The 14,313-nt window shown below is 45.4% G+C and overlaps 1 protein-coding gene across 3 annotated transcripts; it reads right to left on the bottom strand.

Annotated features, from left to right (window-relative positions):
• Positions 1-1,279: 1,279 nt before the first annotated feature.
• On the bottom strand, positions 1,280-13,469 carry LOC149305843 (differentially expressed in FDCP 8 homolog). 3 transcript variants are annotated; one of them, XM_089539808.1, is made up of 13 exons: positions 13,340-13,469; positions 12,733-12,911; positions 10,563-10,700; positions 9,467-9,564; positions 8,803-8,952; positions 8,026-8,170; positions 7,557-7,721; positions 6,335-6,462; positions 5,408-5,521; positions 4,696-4,776; positions 4,095-4,235; positions 3,132-3,241; positions 1,280-2,168 (listed from the first exon to the last, which is right to left on the bottom strand). In XM_089539808.1, the coding sequence occupies exons 3-13, from the start codon at positions 10,687-10,689 to the stop codon at positions 2,066-2,068; spliced, it is 1,362 nt and encodes a 453-aa protein (XP_089395934.1). In that variant the 5' UTR covers positions 10,690-10,700; positions 12,733-12,911; positions 13,340-13,469; the 3' UTR covers positions 1,280-2,065. The 3 variants fall into 3 exon arrangements, with proteins under 3 accessions (XP_089395934.1, XP_089395935.1, XP_089395936.1); XM_089539809.1 differs by lacking the exon at positions 12,733-12,911; XM_089539810.1 differs by lacking the exons at positions 5,408-5,521; positions 13,340-13,469 and having other exon boundaries at positions 12,733-13,277.
• Positions 13,470-14,313: the final 844 nt, after the last annotated feature.

The following is a 14,313-nucleotide window of genomic DNA, read 5'->3' as shown; positions in this document are numbered from 1 at the left end:
ATTAGCTGAAGATAATATATTGTAGTAATGGGGGATCCTTGGTCCTACAGATGGCTTGGACTATAATCCAGCATGGATCAGCCCAATAATCCAGCATGACCAAAGGACAGGGATTGTGGCAGTGAATGGCTCAGAATATCAAGAGCCCCAAAAGCTAGCTATTCAGCCTTGGAATATAGCTTAGGCAGACCTGATGTTTTTTTACTTGTATAGGTTCCTGTTTTTCTTTGCATCTCTCGGGCCAGTTCTAATTGTCCTTCACAACAAGTGGAAAGATCCTTGCTACTTTCCCTTTCCTTCTCAGACACAGATGCCGTGATTTCACCAAGAAATGCGAGAACGACATCAAAAAGTGGATGAACAAAGTATAATGCGGCACACAGACCTCATAAGTAATGCCTTCTGGTTCCTAAAACAGGTCAGTCCAACAGATAGGCTACTAGACCAGGTAGGTCTTTGTTCTTACCTCTCATGTTCTTACCTGCTTTAACATTGTTGTTAAACTCAAGCATAGCTCCCTATTGTAACTCTCAACAGGTAGCCTATTTAAAATCCAAGTCGGTTTTGAATGGTTGACACCAACAGCCAACTGTCTGTGTGGAGCTGAAACCCACACTTCTTTCATTGGACAATCCAGCATTGATTATAACTGAATTCTTGCATATCTATTCATCACCTAAGGAGTTGAATTTCTGACAGATTTATCACATACCCATAGAAGCGTTAGATTATTGAATAAAATCTGTTGCAAACAAAACTTTATAGGTATATTTGAAAGACTATGAATAAAGGACCTAGCAAAGTTACTGTATTTGTATGTTCCTGTCACCCAAAGCACTAAGTCAAAATGGAGACAAAAGGTCTAAGACCACTTCCACATCATCTTTGTGTGTGTATGTGTGCACGCAACCATGTGCAATAAATACATATTGAGTACACAACAGTACTCAATGCCACAGTACTCCAGTGGCTGCCCCCATCTTCCCAAAGCTTAACAATGGTGTAAAAGTTTAACCATGCTCTGAGAACAGTAAATAAATAAATACTGCACAGCTTGAAATTCTACTGCAAGATCCCCATCACTTAGACACCGGAAATCTTACATAAATTAGCTTCTATAAATTGGTCTTTTGCACCATTAAGTTATCATCCTCCAGATTTCTTTGGCCACTAAATGTCCTTGATAGCCCCAGAAGATGCTGTTCTGGAAGCCTTTCTGAGAAGAGGAAGAAGAAGAAGATGCAAGGCAGGCCCAGCAGAAAAAGCCTAAAATCACACCAAGACTTAACACACAGCTTTATTTAAAGTGATTTTAGTGCTTGTGATAATTTACTGTGGTTTACGTACCCTGCCATCTCTTCTCCATGGATGCCAGGGATGGTTCCAACTTTGCAATGTACACATTCCTTGGATTTGCCTCTAGTGAGCATCATGGAGAAGAGGAAAGGAACCCCTCTCTGCCCATCTCCATCACAGATGTACCTAAGTCAAAAAGGACTAACTTTTAGATGCCAGGTCACCCCAAGGCCAACCCATCTTAAATAATCTTCTTCACCAATGTTGTCTTTGGAAGGAAACCACAGTTGCACTTTCACTGTCACACGCCAGCACAGACTGGCAGTGTTAAAAAGCAGTCGCTGTGTGAAGCTGGCAGCTACATTCGTGCAATCGTGGTTAGGCAGTTCTTTCTCCAGGATTGTTCAGCTCAGCACAGATCTGCCAGGAGTAATTCCAAAGCCTTCTCACACCTCAGTTTTTCACCTGAGTCTTCTAATTCCAGGTATGGAGAGTTTGTTAGAGCCCAACACACACAAAATGGAGAAGTCTCAGCAGCTTTTCCAGTGAGAGAGGGGCTAGGAGCAAGGTTCGACACCTGCCCATCTGCCTCATTTTCCAGCTTTGAGTGGTCCGTTCCCAGCAATGTTCCTGTGAAAGGTTCCTCTCTCTTTGCCAAGTCCTTTGCAGGCAAGGATTGGCGAAGCCCAACCTAATGGGGAACACCAAGTGCTTTGATACCATTGTCTCTCTGTGTGTCTCTCTGCCCAGGAGACAAGGGAAGACAATGCTAGGCTTGCAGCTCTGTGCTGGGGTCCCTGAGCAGCGACTGCTTTCTCATACTGAGCCGAGCGCACTTGGGACACGTTGTTGAATTGTCATAGTAGCAGTCCCTGCGGGAGAAGACATAAGGACTTGTCAATTTTCTTATATCTTAGGGAGGAGAAGGCATTAGCCTGGTGACTAACTCTTTTGTGCCCCTGCATTTAGCAAGAGAGAAAACAAAAAGGAGTATCATTAGCTTCATTCTTTCTCCAAAAATAAACATGGGACTCTAGGCGACTTACAAATGAAAATGAGCAATGCAGTTAAAATGTACAAAAGGTTAACATTAAAATACAAGACAGAATCCCATTGGTGTCTTATGCAAGAGTACATTTGCTTACAAAAATGGCTGGATATTTTTTCCCCAATGAAGAACAGCCGTATTTTGTTCAAGGTTGCAGAAGCAGACTAGCGCAGGTGGTGCCTCTGCACATCTATGTGTATTGCACATAAATGCTCATGCAAACTGCACCTTGAGATGTACTGTGCATGACTGCACACTGTGTAAGCAGAAGTGCATTTGGTTGCAATTGAATAACAAGATGGCATTGCACAACTGCCTCAAAATTCCTTGAGTGTGGAGCTACCTTCCATCCCCTTGAGAATCTCAGCCATAATTACATTATGAATAAGGAGTGGGTAAAGTGCATCATTTGAAGCCTCCCACCCTGTTAAAAAATATCTGAGTGATTTTTTTTTTTTTTTTGCCAAGCCTACTGCAAAAAGAAGCAGGTTTCCTCCTAAGGCCTCTCTCCCAACATGCCTTTAAAACCTCCCAAAAATCTGAATGACTGAAATCGAAACCAAAAGTGACAATAACATTAAAGATGATTTCAAACACATAATGAAAATATATATATACTTATAAGCAGTTTAAAAGCAGTACAGCTAAAAAACTTTACAGCCCCCTATTACAATCCTGCTGCATGGATTTTAAAAACCTTAAAGTCTTTGCTTGTCGATGGAAGGAGAGCCAGGAGGCCACTCCAGCCTCCCTCAGAAGAGGGAACTTGGCAGGCTCCAGCACTTACCTATGGAAGACGGCTGAACAGTCTACGCACATGGAGGTATGGCTGTCGAAGGGGAAGAGCACGTCCCCCTCCTTGCAAAGCTCGCACACGAAACCTTTTGCTTGGCACCGCTGCAGGGAAAGGGGAAAGCCCCATGAATTTTCCATAGCACCAGAGATGTATGGCTTCACACATCCACAATTATCCCACAGAACAGGGGTCAGGACAGTGCATGCTGCATGAAGCCCCCCCCCCAGTCTTTCCTCCCAGTCCCTACAAGCCCAAAACCACTAGTGCAATTTCCCCCCAGGAGAAAAATAGTACAGGTTGAGCCTCCCTTATCTAATATCCCTTGGACTAGAAGCGTTTTAAATTTTGGATTTATTATTATTTTTATTTAGGAATAAAGTAGGTCCTTCATATCCACAGGGTTTCAATCCAGGACCTCCCTGTGGACACCCAAATCCATGGATGTTCAAGTGCCATTATATACAATGGGGTAGTAAAATGGCTTCCCTTACATAAAACGTCAAAATCAAGGGTTGCTTTTTTTTTTTTGGGGGGGGGGGTATTTTCAAGTCATGGATGGCTGAATCCATGGATGCAAAATCTGTGGGTACGGAGGGATTACTGTATTTGCACATTTGTACATCATGAGATATCTTGGGGATATCTCATGATGAGCCTAAACCCAGAACTCATTATGTTCGATATACACTTTACATACATAACTTGATGGTAATTTTATACAACATTTTAAAGAATAATTTGGTGCATGAGACAAAGTTGGTATACATTGAACTATCGGAAAGCAAAGGTGTTGCCATCTCAGCCACCCATAATAAAGGTTTAGTGCTTGGAGTGTTTTGAATTCTGGATAAGAGAGACTCAACCGGAATTTGTTTATCTGATATCCTGTCTTTCTCCCAGCATGGCGCCTCGGGCATCTTGCAACCTAAGATTAAATTGTCCACCTCTCCTCACCTCACAGTCCAGTTTGATATGTTTGGCAAAGAGTGTGTGGATCTCCGTCAGGGAGCAGCCCAGGCGCCCAGCGTTGACGTCAATCAGGTCTTGCAGCGAGTACATTTCATCATTCTCCACAAAGTGTTGCCGGTCCTGCAGCTGAAAGGGAGGACTGAATTGCTAGCTGACCCCGAAGGTTTGTGTGTGTGCACGCACATGCACACACATACATATATGGATGAAACAGGAGCAGCTGTGCAGAGGACAAGAGCGTGGCAATGCAAGGAGTCATGAGATTAGAAGATTCAGCAAGCCTATGTTGCCCTGCACAGGCTGGATTTGTTTGCTTTGCTCCACTTGCAAGGAAGCCTGAGTGCACAAAACAGGTTTTGGCAAAGTGTAGCCTTCCAGGTCTTGCTGGAATGCAACTCCCATCAGCCTCTAGCCATTATGGCCATGGGTGAAGATGCTGCATACTGGAGTCTCACAATATATGAAGTGCTGCGTTTTGCCCAAATTGGATATCAAACCCAGCTGTGGAAATGCACCCCCTATCCCCACCATTATACATGAGCTTCCCATCTGGAATTAAACCCAGCAACTGGCCTTCTCTCCTGACCTGGAGCAGCAGCCGGGCCTCCATGGCCTCTTTGCAAGTGATGAAGTACGGCTTCATGAGGAGGATGTCCTGGCGCAGCTTCTGCAGACGGAGGAGGACAGGAATCAGAAGGGCAGGCTCACTTGGAAAACCAGTGACCCAAAGGAAAGAGATCCCCTCCTCCGACACAGGCACATACCTTTTCCTTTGGGATAGCTGGGATAGCTACATGGATGGTGCCATATGGCAGATAGGGGAAGTGATACCCATGGGGCACATCTGGTCCCAGAAGTCTCCCTCTCCCGATTTCCAGCATGTGTTGTATGCCTTCAAGTCATTTCTGAGTTATGACGACCCTATCACAGGGTGCAGAGGGGCAGTTGTGCCATATTTTTGTCCCTTTCCAGGCTGCTTTAGGTCCAAGAGAAACTTTCTTCCAACAAGATGTAAATTTGCAGGTCAGTTCTTGTTGGAAAAAAGGCCTCTTCTAGTATAACATGGTCTAAATCTCTTGGACTTGCCCTCCTAAGGAACGTGGGGGGCATCTGGAGACAAAACAATTTCATTTCTTTCTGGAATCCACATGTCGCCTTCCAAGGTTCCTTTGGGGACTGAACATGACCCACGAACCACCAACAATAGCATACCCCAGCCATGTGATGACCCCAAAAACCTCGAAGGGCTTCTAGACTCAAGGTGCCCTAAACTACAACCACCCACCATGAGGGCTCACCCGGATCTCCACCAGCTCCTCCACGTAGTTGAAGAGAAGAGGGTTGATCTCACGCAGCTTGAGGACCGGCCGCGAAACCATCAGGGCAAGGTAGCGCATGCTGCACCGAGAGACCTGGAGATCACATTTCCCTCCATTATCAGGGAGAGCAGACAGCTAGAATCCACACATGGCACAAAAGGTCCCTTTTTGGATGGGGCGCAGAGGGCTTTCCCCTTGCCCTTGTGCTCCATCCAAAAACCTCCCACTGCCCCTGGAAGGGGACCTCATTGCTCCTTCTTACCAGAGGCAATGCAGACCATGAAAATCTGGCTGCACTAGGCTCTTGGGGGAAGGAAAAGGCAGGTGGTCTCAAATTGGGAGCACACCTGCATTTCTTCCCCCAAACAATCTGAGACCAGCTGCTTCTCCGTGGTCTGAATTGCTTCTGAATTTTGTCCCCTTCCTGCTGGTAAGTAACAGGGCAGCCTGGCGGTCAGTGGGAGGACACGCAACTGCATACATAGACCTCCATGGAAATGCCCCTGTAATAGGGAGGTCTACGCTGCATCCACACTGCAGAGTTAATGCACTTTGACACCACTCTAACTGCCATGACTCAATACTATGGAACTCTAGGAATTGTAGTTTGTTGCGGCACCAGAGCTCTCTGACAGAGGTGGCTAAATGTCTCACAAAATTACAATCTTCACTTACAAAATTACAATTTTCCCACTGCACTGAGCCTGTGGCAGTTAAAGTGGTGTCAAACTGGATTATCTCTGCAGTGCAGATGCAGCCTCAGAGAGATAGAAATGGGTAAGACCCATCCTGGCTCTCAACCATTGCTCAGCAGAGTTTTGCAAGACCAACACTTTGCGTAGCACTGAATTAGATGATGATGGGGACGGTGACGACAGCAACAACATTTCTACCCTCTGGTAATACCTTACGGGTTTCAAAATCCCAGTTGTGGATGACCCTGGCAGGGATGACGGCTTGGTCGTTCCAGTGACAGTTGGTGCAGTAATAAAGGCCTGTGTAGTCGCACTGGCGAGCCTCGCTTGGGACCCCCCCTGGAAGGCGGAAAAAGCAGGTTACACCAGGTAGACAAATGCAAATATTTAAAAGACAAAACCCAAACAATGGCAGGCTGGGTGCCATTTAAGCAGCTCTGATAATCAAGGGACAGGCCTTGATTTGCCCAAGGCAAGACTGCCTTCTCTGCACGAGAGTTGTAACCAGGTGTCTTTCTTTAGAGATACTTTAATGGGACATTTTGTGGTCCAAAACAGACATCTGTCCTGAGCTGGGCTTTAAGGTACTCCATGCTTCCCCTTCAGAGCCACATCTTTCTGTCTCAGAACTTAGGAAAGTTCCCTCTTTTTTGGACTACTGCACCCAGAATCCCCCAGCCAGCATAGATGTGGGGTGGCATCTGACCCCACCATGATTCATTCACATGGGGCAGCTGGATGGAGTTTTATTGCTCCCCGTGTCCTGGAAGTGGCAATTAACTGGTTTTTAAATTTTTATTTTAAATCAGGACTTCCCAAACTTTACTCTTCCAGCTGTTTTGGATTTCAACTCCCAGAAACTCCAGCCAAGAATTCTGGGAGAGGAATTAACTTAATTCATTTTGTTAATTTTACATATTAAATTTATTGGTATAATAAGGTAACTTTATATAATTATGACGTGCCAGTTTAATTTGTATTTGCATCAGTATAGTAGGAAAATTAGAAAAGATATGTATGAATTTGTTAGCTATGCTTTGAAAATAAATTAATAAAATAATACAAAATAAAAAAGAATTTTGGGAGAGGAAGTCCATGATGCCATGAACACCAAAGTCTGGGAACTGCTGCTTTAAATTGTCATCACAGTTTAAGTTGCTTCTTGTTTTAACCATGCTATAAGTTCCCTGGAGTTGGGAGAATGCAGAGATATTAAATAAAGACATTAATCCATTGAATAATTAATTAATTATTGGTAGGAATGCAAACTAAGTGAACGCAGCGCAGGTAGGTAGGTTCGCTTCGCTTCTCCCCATTCCCTCCAAGCATCTACCTTTGGAAGGACCATCTGAGAACATGGCAGGGACCCATGCAACTTCTGCCCTCTGGTTCCTGGGAGGTTTAGTGCCACGCATCCCCGAAACCCAACTTACGGAGGGAGATCGGCACCCGGCACTCGGCACAGCGGTAGTCTTGGCTGTCCAGCCCTGTCTCTGGGCAGATGCTGAGCTCGTACTCAGCTTGGTGGCTGACTTTGGACCTTACGCATGGCTTGGCAATGAGGTTCAGGCACTTGCTGTGGCAGCGATAAGAGCAACCTGGGAAGGAAGGAAAGGATGTCACATTGAGGATGGAGCAAGCTTGTTGGTGTGCAAGGCTTCCTTCTGTCCAAAGCCGATCCCCACAGCCTTAATGAGAACAGCCAAGCCCATCCAGAACTAAAGGAAGAGTCCCACCTTAAAGCCTTTATTAAGGTAAGCAAGGGGTGGTCTGCTTTGCTCTTCTCCCTGTCCACAATTAACCAGAGAAGGTCTAGATCTGACCAAGAAAGCCAATGGTTGCTGGTTGCACTGGGGAAAGGGAAGCAGGTGCGTCTCTCTTTCCCTTTCTCTGTCTCCTCACCTGTGCAGGTGTACCAGGTCTGAAGGAGCCCCCAGATGATGGTGCTGCACTTGTCACAGGTCTGCCTCACACTCCTGCTGCTCTTCTCCTTGTAGAAGCGATGCTCCAGGATTACTCGGATGTTGGGCTCATCCTCACTAGGGTCCTGCAATGTTCACAGGCAGAAAGAGAGAAGTTTGCAAGGCTCTCAATTGCTGAACCAAGAGATGCTTCTCCATTGCTGTGTAGCACCTGGGGCATCACTGACCATCCATAAAGCTTACTGTATATACTCATGTATTAGTCTAGAAATTTAGGTCAACAAATTGACCAAAACAAACCCCTGGAGTCAACTTATCCATGGGTCAATATAAATACTGTATCTTAACTCTTATTTAAAAGAAAGAACCATCTGGTGAAAAGCAGGAGTATAATCTGTCCTGGAAGTACTGATCCCCTCTACTTTCTCATCCATCCAGCATTAAGACTAAGCACAAAGAATTATGTCCACTGGAATTCTGTAAGTTCTTTGATATTGTTTTGCTTTGCTTTATCCTTTGATCCTTTGCTACATGCCCCTAAGTTTTACCCTTGACTTATGCATGGGTCATGGCGAAATCCATAATTTTGGCCCCAAAACTTGCCCCCGACTTATATATGAGGTTGACTATAGTTGAATATATACGGTATCTTATACCAGTAAGGTGCGTCAGTGTCCAACACCAAAAGAACCCCTGGAGAGGACTGGAACCACTCCAAATTTCTGCAGAAAAAACCCATCTGCCCATCCTTTTGCACCTTCAGCTCCTGGAGTTTGAGCCGCAGGTGAATGAGCCGCACCACCGCGTCCTTCTGCTTCTCCGAATTGTCCGGAAGGTCCAGGATCCGACGCTTGCACTCCTCAATGGCCTGGCGCAGCTGCTCAACGTCCGAAGCCAGGAAGAAGCCCTGGAGGGGAAACAGGGATTTCCTAAATGTCTTTTTTCTCCCATCCAAAGTATTCAAGGATGACTTACTTGGCCATGACTGGGCAAGAGCTATTAGCTTTAAAAATAAAACACAGGCTCATGGCAAAGATGGAAACTGCAAGAGAAATATATAGGTAGGCAGACAGATAAAATGTTGCCTGCATTTTTGAACAGTGGAGTGCAGCAATGGTTAGAGTTGCCCTGGAGGGCCTAGGTGTCCTCTTAGGTAAAAACATGGTGTTTTTGTTATTCACGGTTTCTCCATGTTCACAGGGGTCTTGTGCCCCTAACCCTAGTGAATATGGAGGGAGAAGTATATTATTATTATTATTATTATTATTATTATTATTATTATTATTTAGCCTCGTAGGTTTTTGTTTGCAAAAGATTTCTCCAAGTTTTCTCCCAACTCCCTTCAGCGTAGTTTAGGGTCAGTGAAACATGTCAGTCCCCACGACCGCAAAATGCCTCCCGCGCGCCTCCTTCGTTCTCACCACCGGACGCGAAAAGTGGTCCTCCGCCAGCCCCAGGTCCATGGTGCGCTCCGAACACGGGAAAGCAGGCTCCTCGGAGGACAATCCCAGCCTCAAGTCTACAAGGGGGAGAGAAAGAGGGATGAGGCCAGAGGTCGCAGGACGAGGACGTCCTTTCTGGGTCCCCCAACCTTCCCTTCCCAGGCCCCACAATGAGAGGTCACTCGGGGGTCCGGCATCCAGCCTTTGTATCTGTCCACAAAGGAAAGGGATCTTTTTTTGTTTTTTGCCCAATTATTTTTATTGTTTAAATCTCTATTAATACACTGTACATTAATACACGCTAATATCCATATACTCAAGCAATCGACAAACATCACAGTTACAGACACTCTCGTGTAACATTCTTATAACAAACCGTATTTCTATATTAAAACCGTATTTACTAACCTAAACAATATCATTTCGTCTTTTAAATTCAATGATCGATCAGGCCACTGGATCTTCCCTTTGTCAAATATGATGGAATGTGATTTGTTCCATGTTTTTATGTGAAAATGCAATAAATATTATTAAATACGGGGCCTTCCCTTTCTCTTTCCCCTTCTAACTTTCCTCTCTCTATCTCCTACCCTTTGCTACACCTTTTCGGTTCCTTTCTCTATTGTTGTTGTTGTTGTTATATGATTATTTCCCTCCTTGTCCACCTTGCCCTCCTTTATAATAATAATAATAATTATTATTATTATTATTATTATTAGTAGTAGTATTATGCCGTTTTTCTCCCAGAGCATCTCCCAAGGCATCTTCCAGACAGAGTCAATTGAAAAAACAAAACACAACAACTTCACAATAAAACAATTAAAACCAGTTGCATTAGAGTATAGACAATCATTTAAAAGACATACAAAAGCCACAAAAGATAAATAAAAGACTCTAATAAAAAGTGTCCCTGCTTAGAGATTAAAAGCCTGTCGGTGAAATGTAAGCAGCTAGTGGGGCACCGCCTTGGAGAGGGGATTTGGACTACAACTCCCAGCTGTGTTAGCTGGGGGATTCTGGGATCTGTGGTCCACAAGAGTCACATTCAAGAGAACTAATTTGAGCATGGACTCACCTGCTTTCTGTGGGAACTCGACTTCGCCCCCGGTCATCCTCTGGTCGGTAGGGCTTTGCAACGGGGCCTTGTCGAAGGGGTTGAGGTGGCCCTGTCGGAAGCGGGCCAACTTCTCATCATATTCCATAGCAGTCCCACCTGCAGGAGACACACTTTCAGGCATCCGGAGGAGTCCAGGTGACGCTCACCTGCAACAGGTGCACTCGCCTGGCGCATCCAGAGCCTCAGCCCAGGCACAAGCCACCGGAGATGGTGGAGGTAGACCTTTCCAACCTCCTCCTCACAGCTTTGTTTATGTCCCAGAAGGAAGAAAATCCAGTCCTGCAACCCCAGAGGGTGACCTAACAGCTCCTGACCGAGTCATGTCAGGTGCATCATTCGGCCTCGCTCCTTCCTGCGCAATGAGGTTACTACTCATCATGTGTTTTAATTGCTCTCGTGTCTTCAATGTTTTTGACTTGATGGGTGGTTTAAAGCTTTTTAAAAATGCATCTGAGGAAGTGGACTGAAGCCTACAAAAGCTCATGCTGCCAACTTCTTTCTTTCAGTGAGTCTCAAAGGTGCTGCTACATATTATTATTATTATTATTGCATCTAAATGCATCTGAGGTAATAGTCTAGGAAAGCTTGTGCTGCTAATTTATTTCCTTCAGTTACTCTCAAAGGTGCTACAAGATCTCTACAATTATATTATTGTAAAGCAGTTTACAATAACAAATTTAAAACAGAATCTCTAAGGGTGCATCTATAATATATTTGTATAATCCACAATTATATGATTGCATAGCAGTTTACAATAATACAAATATACAAATATACTATAGATGCACCCTCAGAGGTCCTGTTTTACATTTATATTATTGCAAACTGCTATACAATCATATAATTGTAGATTATTTAGCTGTATTATAGATGCACCCTTAGATGTTCTGCTTTACATTTGTATTATTGTAAACTGCTTTACAATATTATAATTGTCGATTATACAAATATACTATAGAACCTTATTGTAAACTGCTTTGTGTCTCAGATGGGCAGAAAGGCAGAAACAAGTAAATAAATAAAGCAAGGCCATACAATATTTGGAAAGTCCAGCGCATTTGTTTTGCAACCTCCGGCCTTCAGAGGCAGAAATGCCTTTGTTTGCAGGCAGAAGGTCAACAGGGAGAGCGTTTCTCTTTCGGTCACAGTCCTTGAGCAACTTTGTAAACAGCCTTTGCTCTATTTGGGAGAAGCCTTCAAGGCAGATTGATCCCTTCTGCCTCTTTCCACCCCTCAAAAAATGGCACCAAATATCAAACCTCTGGATTAAGGAAAGTTCGCATCAAGATCAATGGGTCCAAGAGGAAATCAAGCCTGAGCTTTTCCTAGAAGCCAAAATGGCTGACCTGAGGCTGTCATACTTTGGACAACGCAATTCATTGGGAAAATACAACTAATACACTCATTACCTACGGACTTATGGTGAGCCCATACATTTCTTAGGGCTTTCTTAGGCAAGGGAGACTCAGAGGAGGCTTTGTCAGTTCCTTCCTCTGAAGTACAAACTAATAGATTCTGGGATTCATAGGTGGTCTCCCATCCAGGTATTAACCAGGGATGACCCTGCTTAGCTTCCAAGATTGAAAGGGAATCTGATGCCGTGAGGTTATGTGCATTTATGTGCCTTCAAGTTGCCTATCCTCTTACGGCGACCCCATTCATTTCAAGGGGTTTTCTTAGGCAAGGAAGTGGTTTTCCCAGTTCCTTCCTCTGAAATAGAGCCTGGTATTCTTTGGCAGTCTCCCCTCCAGGTACTAACCAGGACTGACCCTGCTTAGCATCCAAGACCAAATGGGAATCTGGTACTTTTGAGGCATGTAGGCCTTGCAGAGATGCCCACTCAAGCCCTCCCTTCAAGGTGCTTTTTAATACAAAACCTGGCTTTTTAAAAAAAATGCTTTGCTTATGTCAGTTAATACTTAATAAATAATAATAATAATAATAATAATAATAATAAATGTTATTTAGATCCTGCCTCTCCATCGAAGCGGGTTACAAGTGTGCAAATATATCAACAAAAATACACAATACATACATAACCAAGAAGACAATATCATCCCCGGTGGCCCTAGCTTAAGACAAAAACAGCAGCATTATCCATTACAGATCCACATGAGTTAAAACTGACCTAATTGAAGAGAGGCATCTTGGGGCAGAGAGGGGCTTTCATGGGAGCATCTGTCAGGAGAGAGGCTGAGGATGCTCCAGTTCAGAGGAGAAACATTCCCTTTCAACCAGCTGTTTTGGACTTCAACTCCCAGAAGCCCCCAAATGGTCAGGAATTCTGGGAACTGGAGTCCAAAACATCTGGAAGTACACAGTTTGGGGGGGGGAGAATCACTGCTTTAGGCAACAACAACAACACCATCTGTGCCTCTTGGCAAAACTAACAAACCCATACCCCCCACCCATGGAAATGTGTCAGGAACTACAACTCCCAGGCTCCCTACGCAAGCCATCCCAAGGGTCTGTGGATGCTGGGTGTTGTCGTCTTCCCAACTGAGGTTGTCCAGGAGGAGGTCTGTCTGTCAAGCAAGCCTTCCAAGCTACATGGGATGCCCAAGGAGAGGAAGAGGGGACCCGGGGGGGGGGGTCTGTTCCTAGTGATCCCTAGGGAGGACCCCCACCCAGCCACCCAAAGGGGTCTCCTGGGCCCTCCTCTGAGCCCCCAGGAAGGGTCAGGGAGGGGAGAGGTGGGGAAGGGGCTCTGGGGGTCCTGCCCTGGGGTGCCTTACCTGCTCAGGGCCCATGGGGAGGGGAGGGGAGGGGAGGGAGGGGGACAGGGGCCGGGGGCCTGCCTCTGCCTTCCTGCCCCTCCGCTGGCCAGACTCAGGCAGCAACGCTTCCTCTCGGCTTCCTCCAACTGCTACATTGTCGCCAGGGCGCCCTCTGCTGCCCCCGCGCGGTCAGGAGGAGCACTGCAGGGAGAGAGGCCGAGGGAGGGAGGCCGCCAGAGGGCGCCCGAGGAGGACAGAGAGAGGCAGCCTTCCTTCCAGCAGCAGCAGCAATGCTTAGCTGGGAAGGATCAGACTAATAGCACTATGGCCATGCTATTATTCCATGAAAGCACAAGACTCCTTCAGCAGAAGGTGGCAAGTAGTGGGCCTCATCCCCTTCCTGCTCCTGCTGCCTTTCATTCAGCAGCAGCAGCAGCAGCAGCAACAACAACAACAGTTCTTCTTAATGCTTAGGTGGGAATAATAATACCACTAGCAGCATAGCCATACTATTATTATTCTGTGACACAGCCAGAGTCCTTTGGCAGAAGGGGTCAGAGGGGCGCATCCTCCTTCCTGCTTCTCTGCTCCTTCAGCAACAGTAGTTCTTCCTAAGCCTTAGGTGTTAAAAACACTACAAATAGCAGCATAGCCATACTCTTCTTCTATGAAACAACAAGGGTCCTTCAGCAGAAGGCGGCAAGGAGGCTCATCCTCCTTCCTGATGCTCTGCTTCTGCTGCCTTTCATACAACAACAGCAACAGCAACAACACTTAGGTGGAAATAATAATACTAATAGCAATATAGCCATACTATTATTCTCTGAAAGAACAAGAGTCCTTCATTAAAGGCTTGTTCCCAGATTGAGATAAGACAAGGGGGCGGGGGGGTCTTCCTCCTTCTCACTTACTTAGGTTGGGAACTATTGGGATGAATGACAAGTAATAAATGAATGAATGAACAGATCAAATTGAATGAATGCTGAGAGGTG

Source organism: Sceloporus occidentalis, unplaced genomic scaffold (genome assembly GCF_023333645.1).
Source record: "Sceloporus occidentalis isolate IW3139 unplaced genomic scaffold, rSceOcc1.0.p SCAF_10, whole genome shotgun sequence".
In the NCBI taxonomy this organism is placed as follows: Eukaryota; Metazoa; Chordata; class Lepidosauria; order Squamata; family Phrynosomatidae; genus Sceloporus; species Sceloporus occidentalis.
Note: the sequence above shows the minus strand (reverse complement) of the source record. Positions and strands in the feature narration are given on the sequence as shown.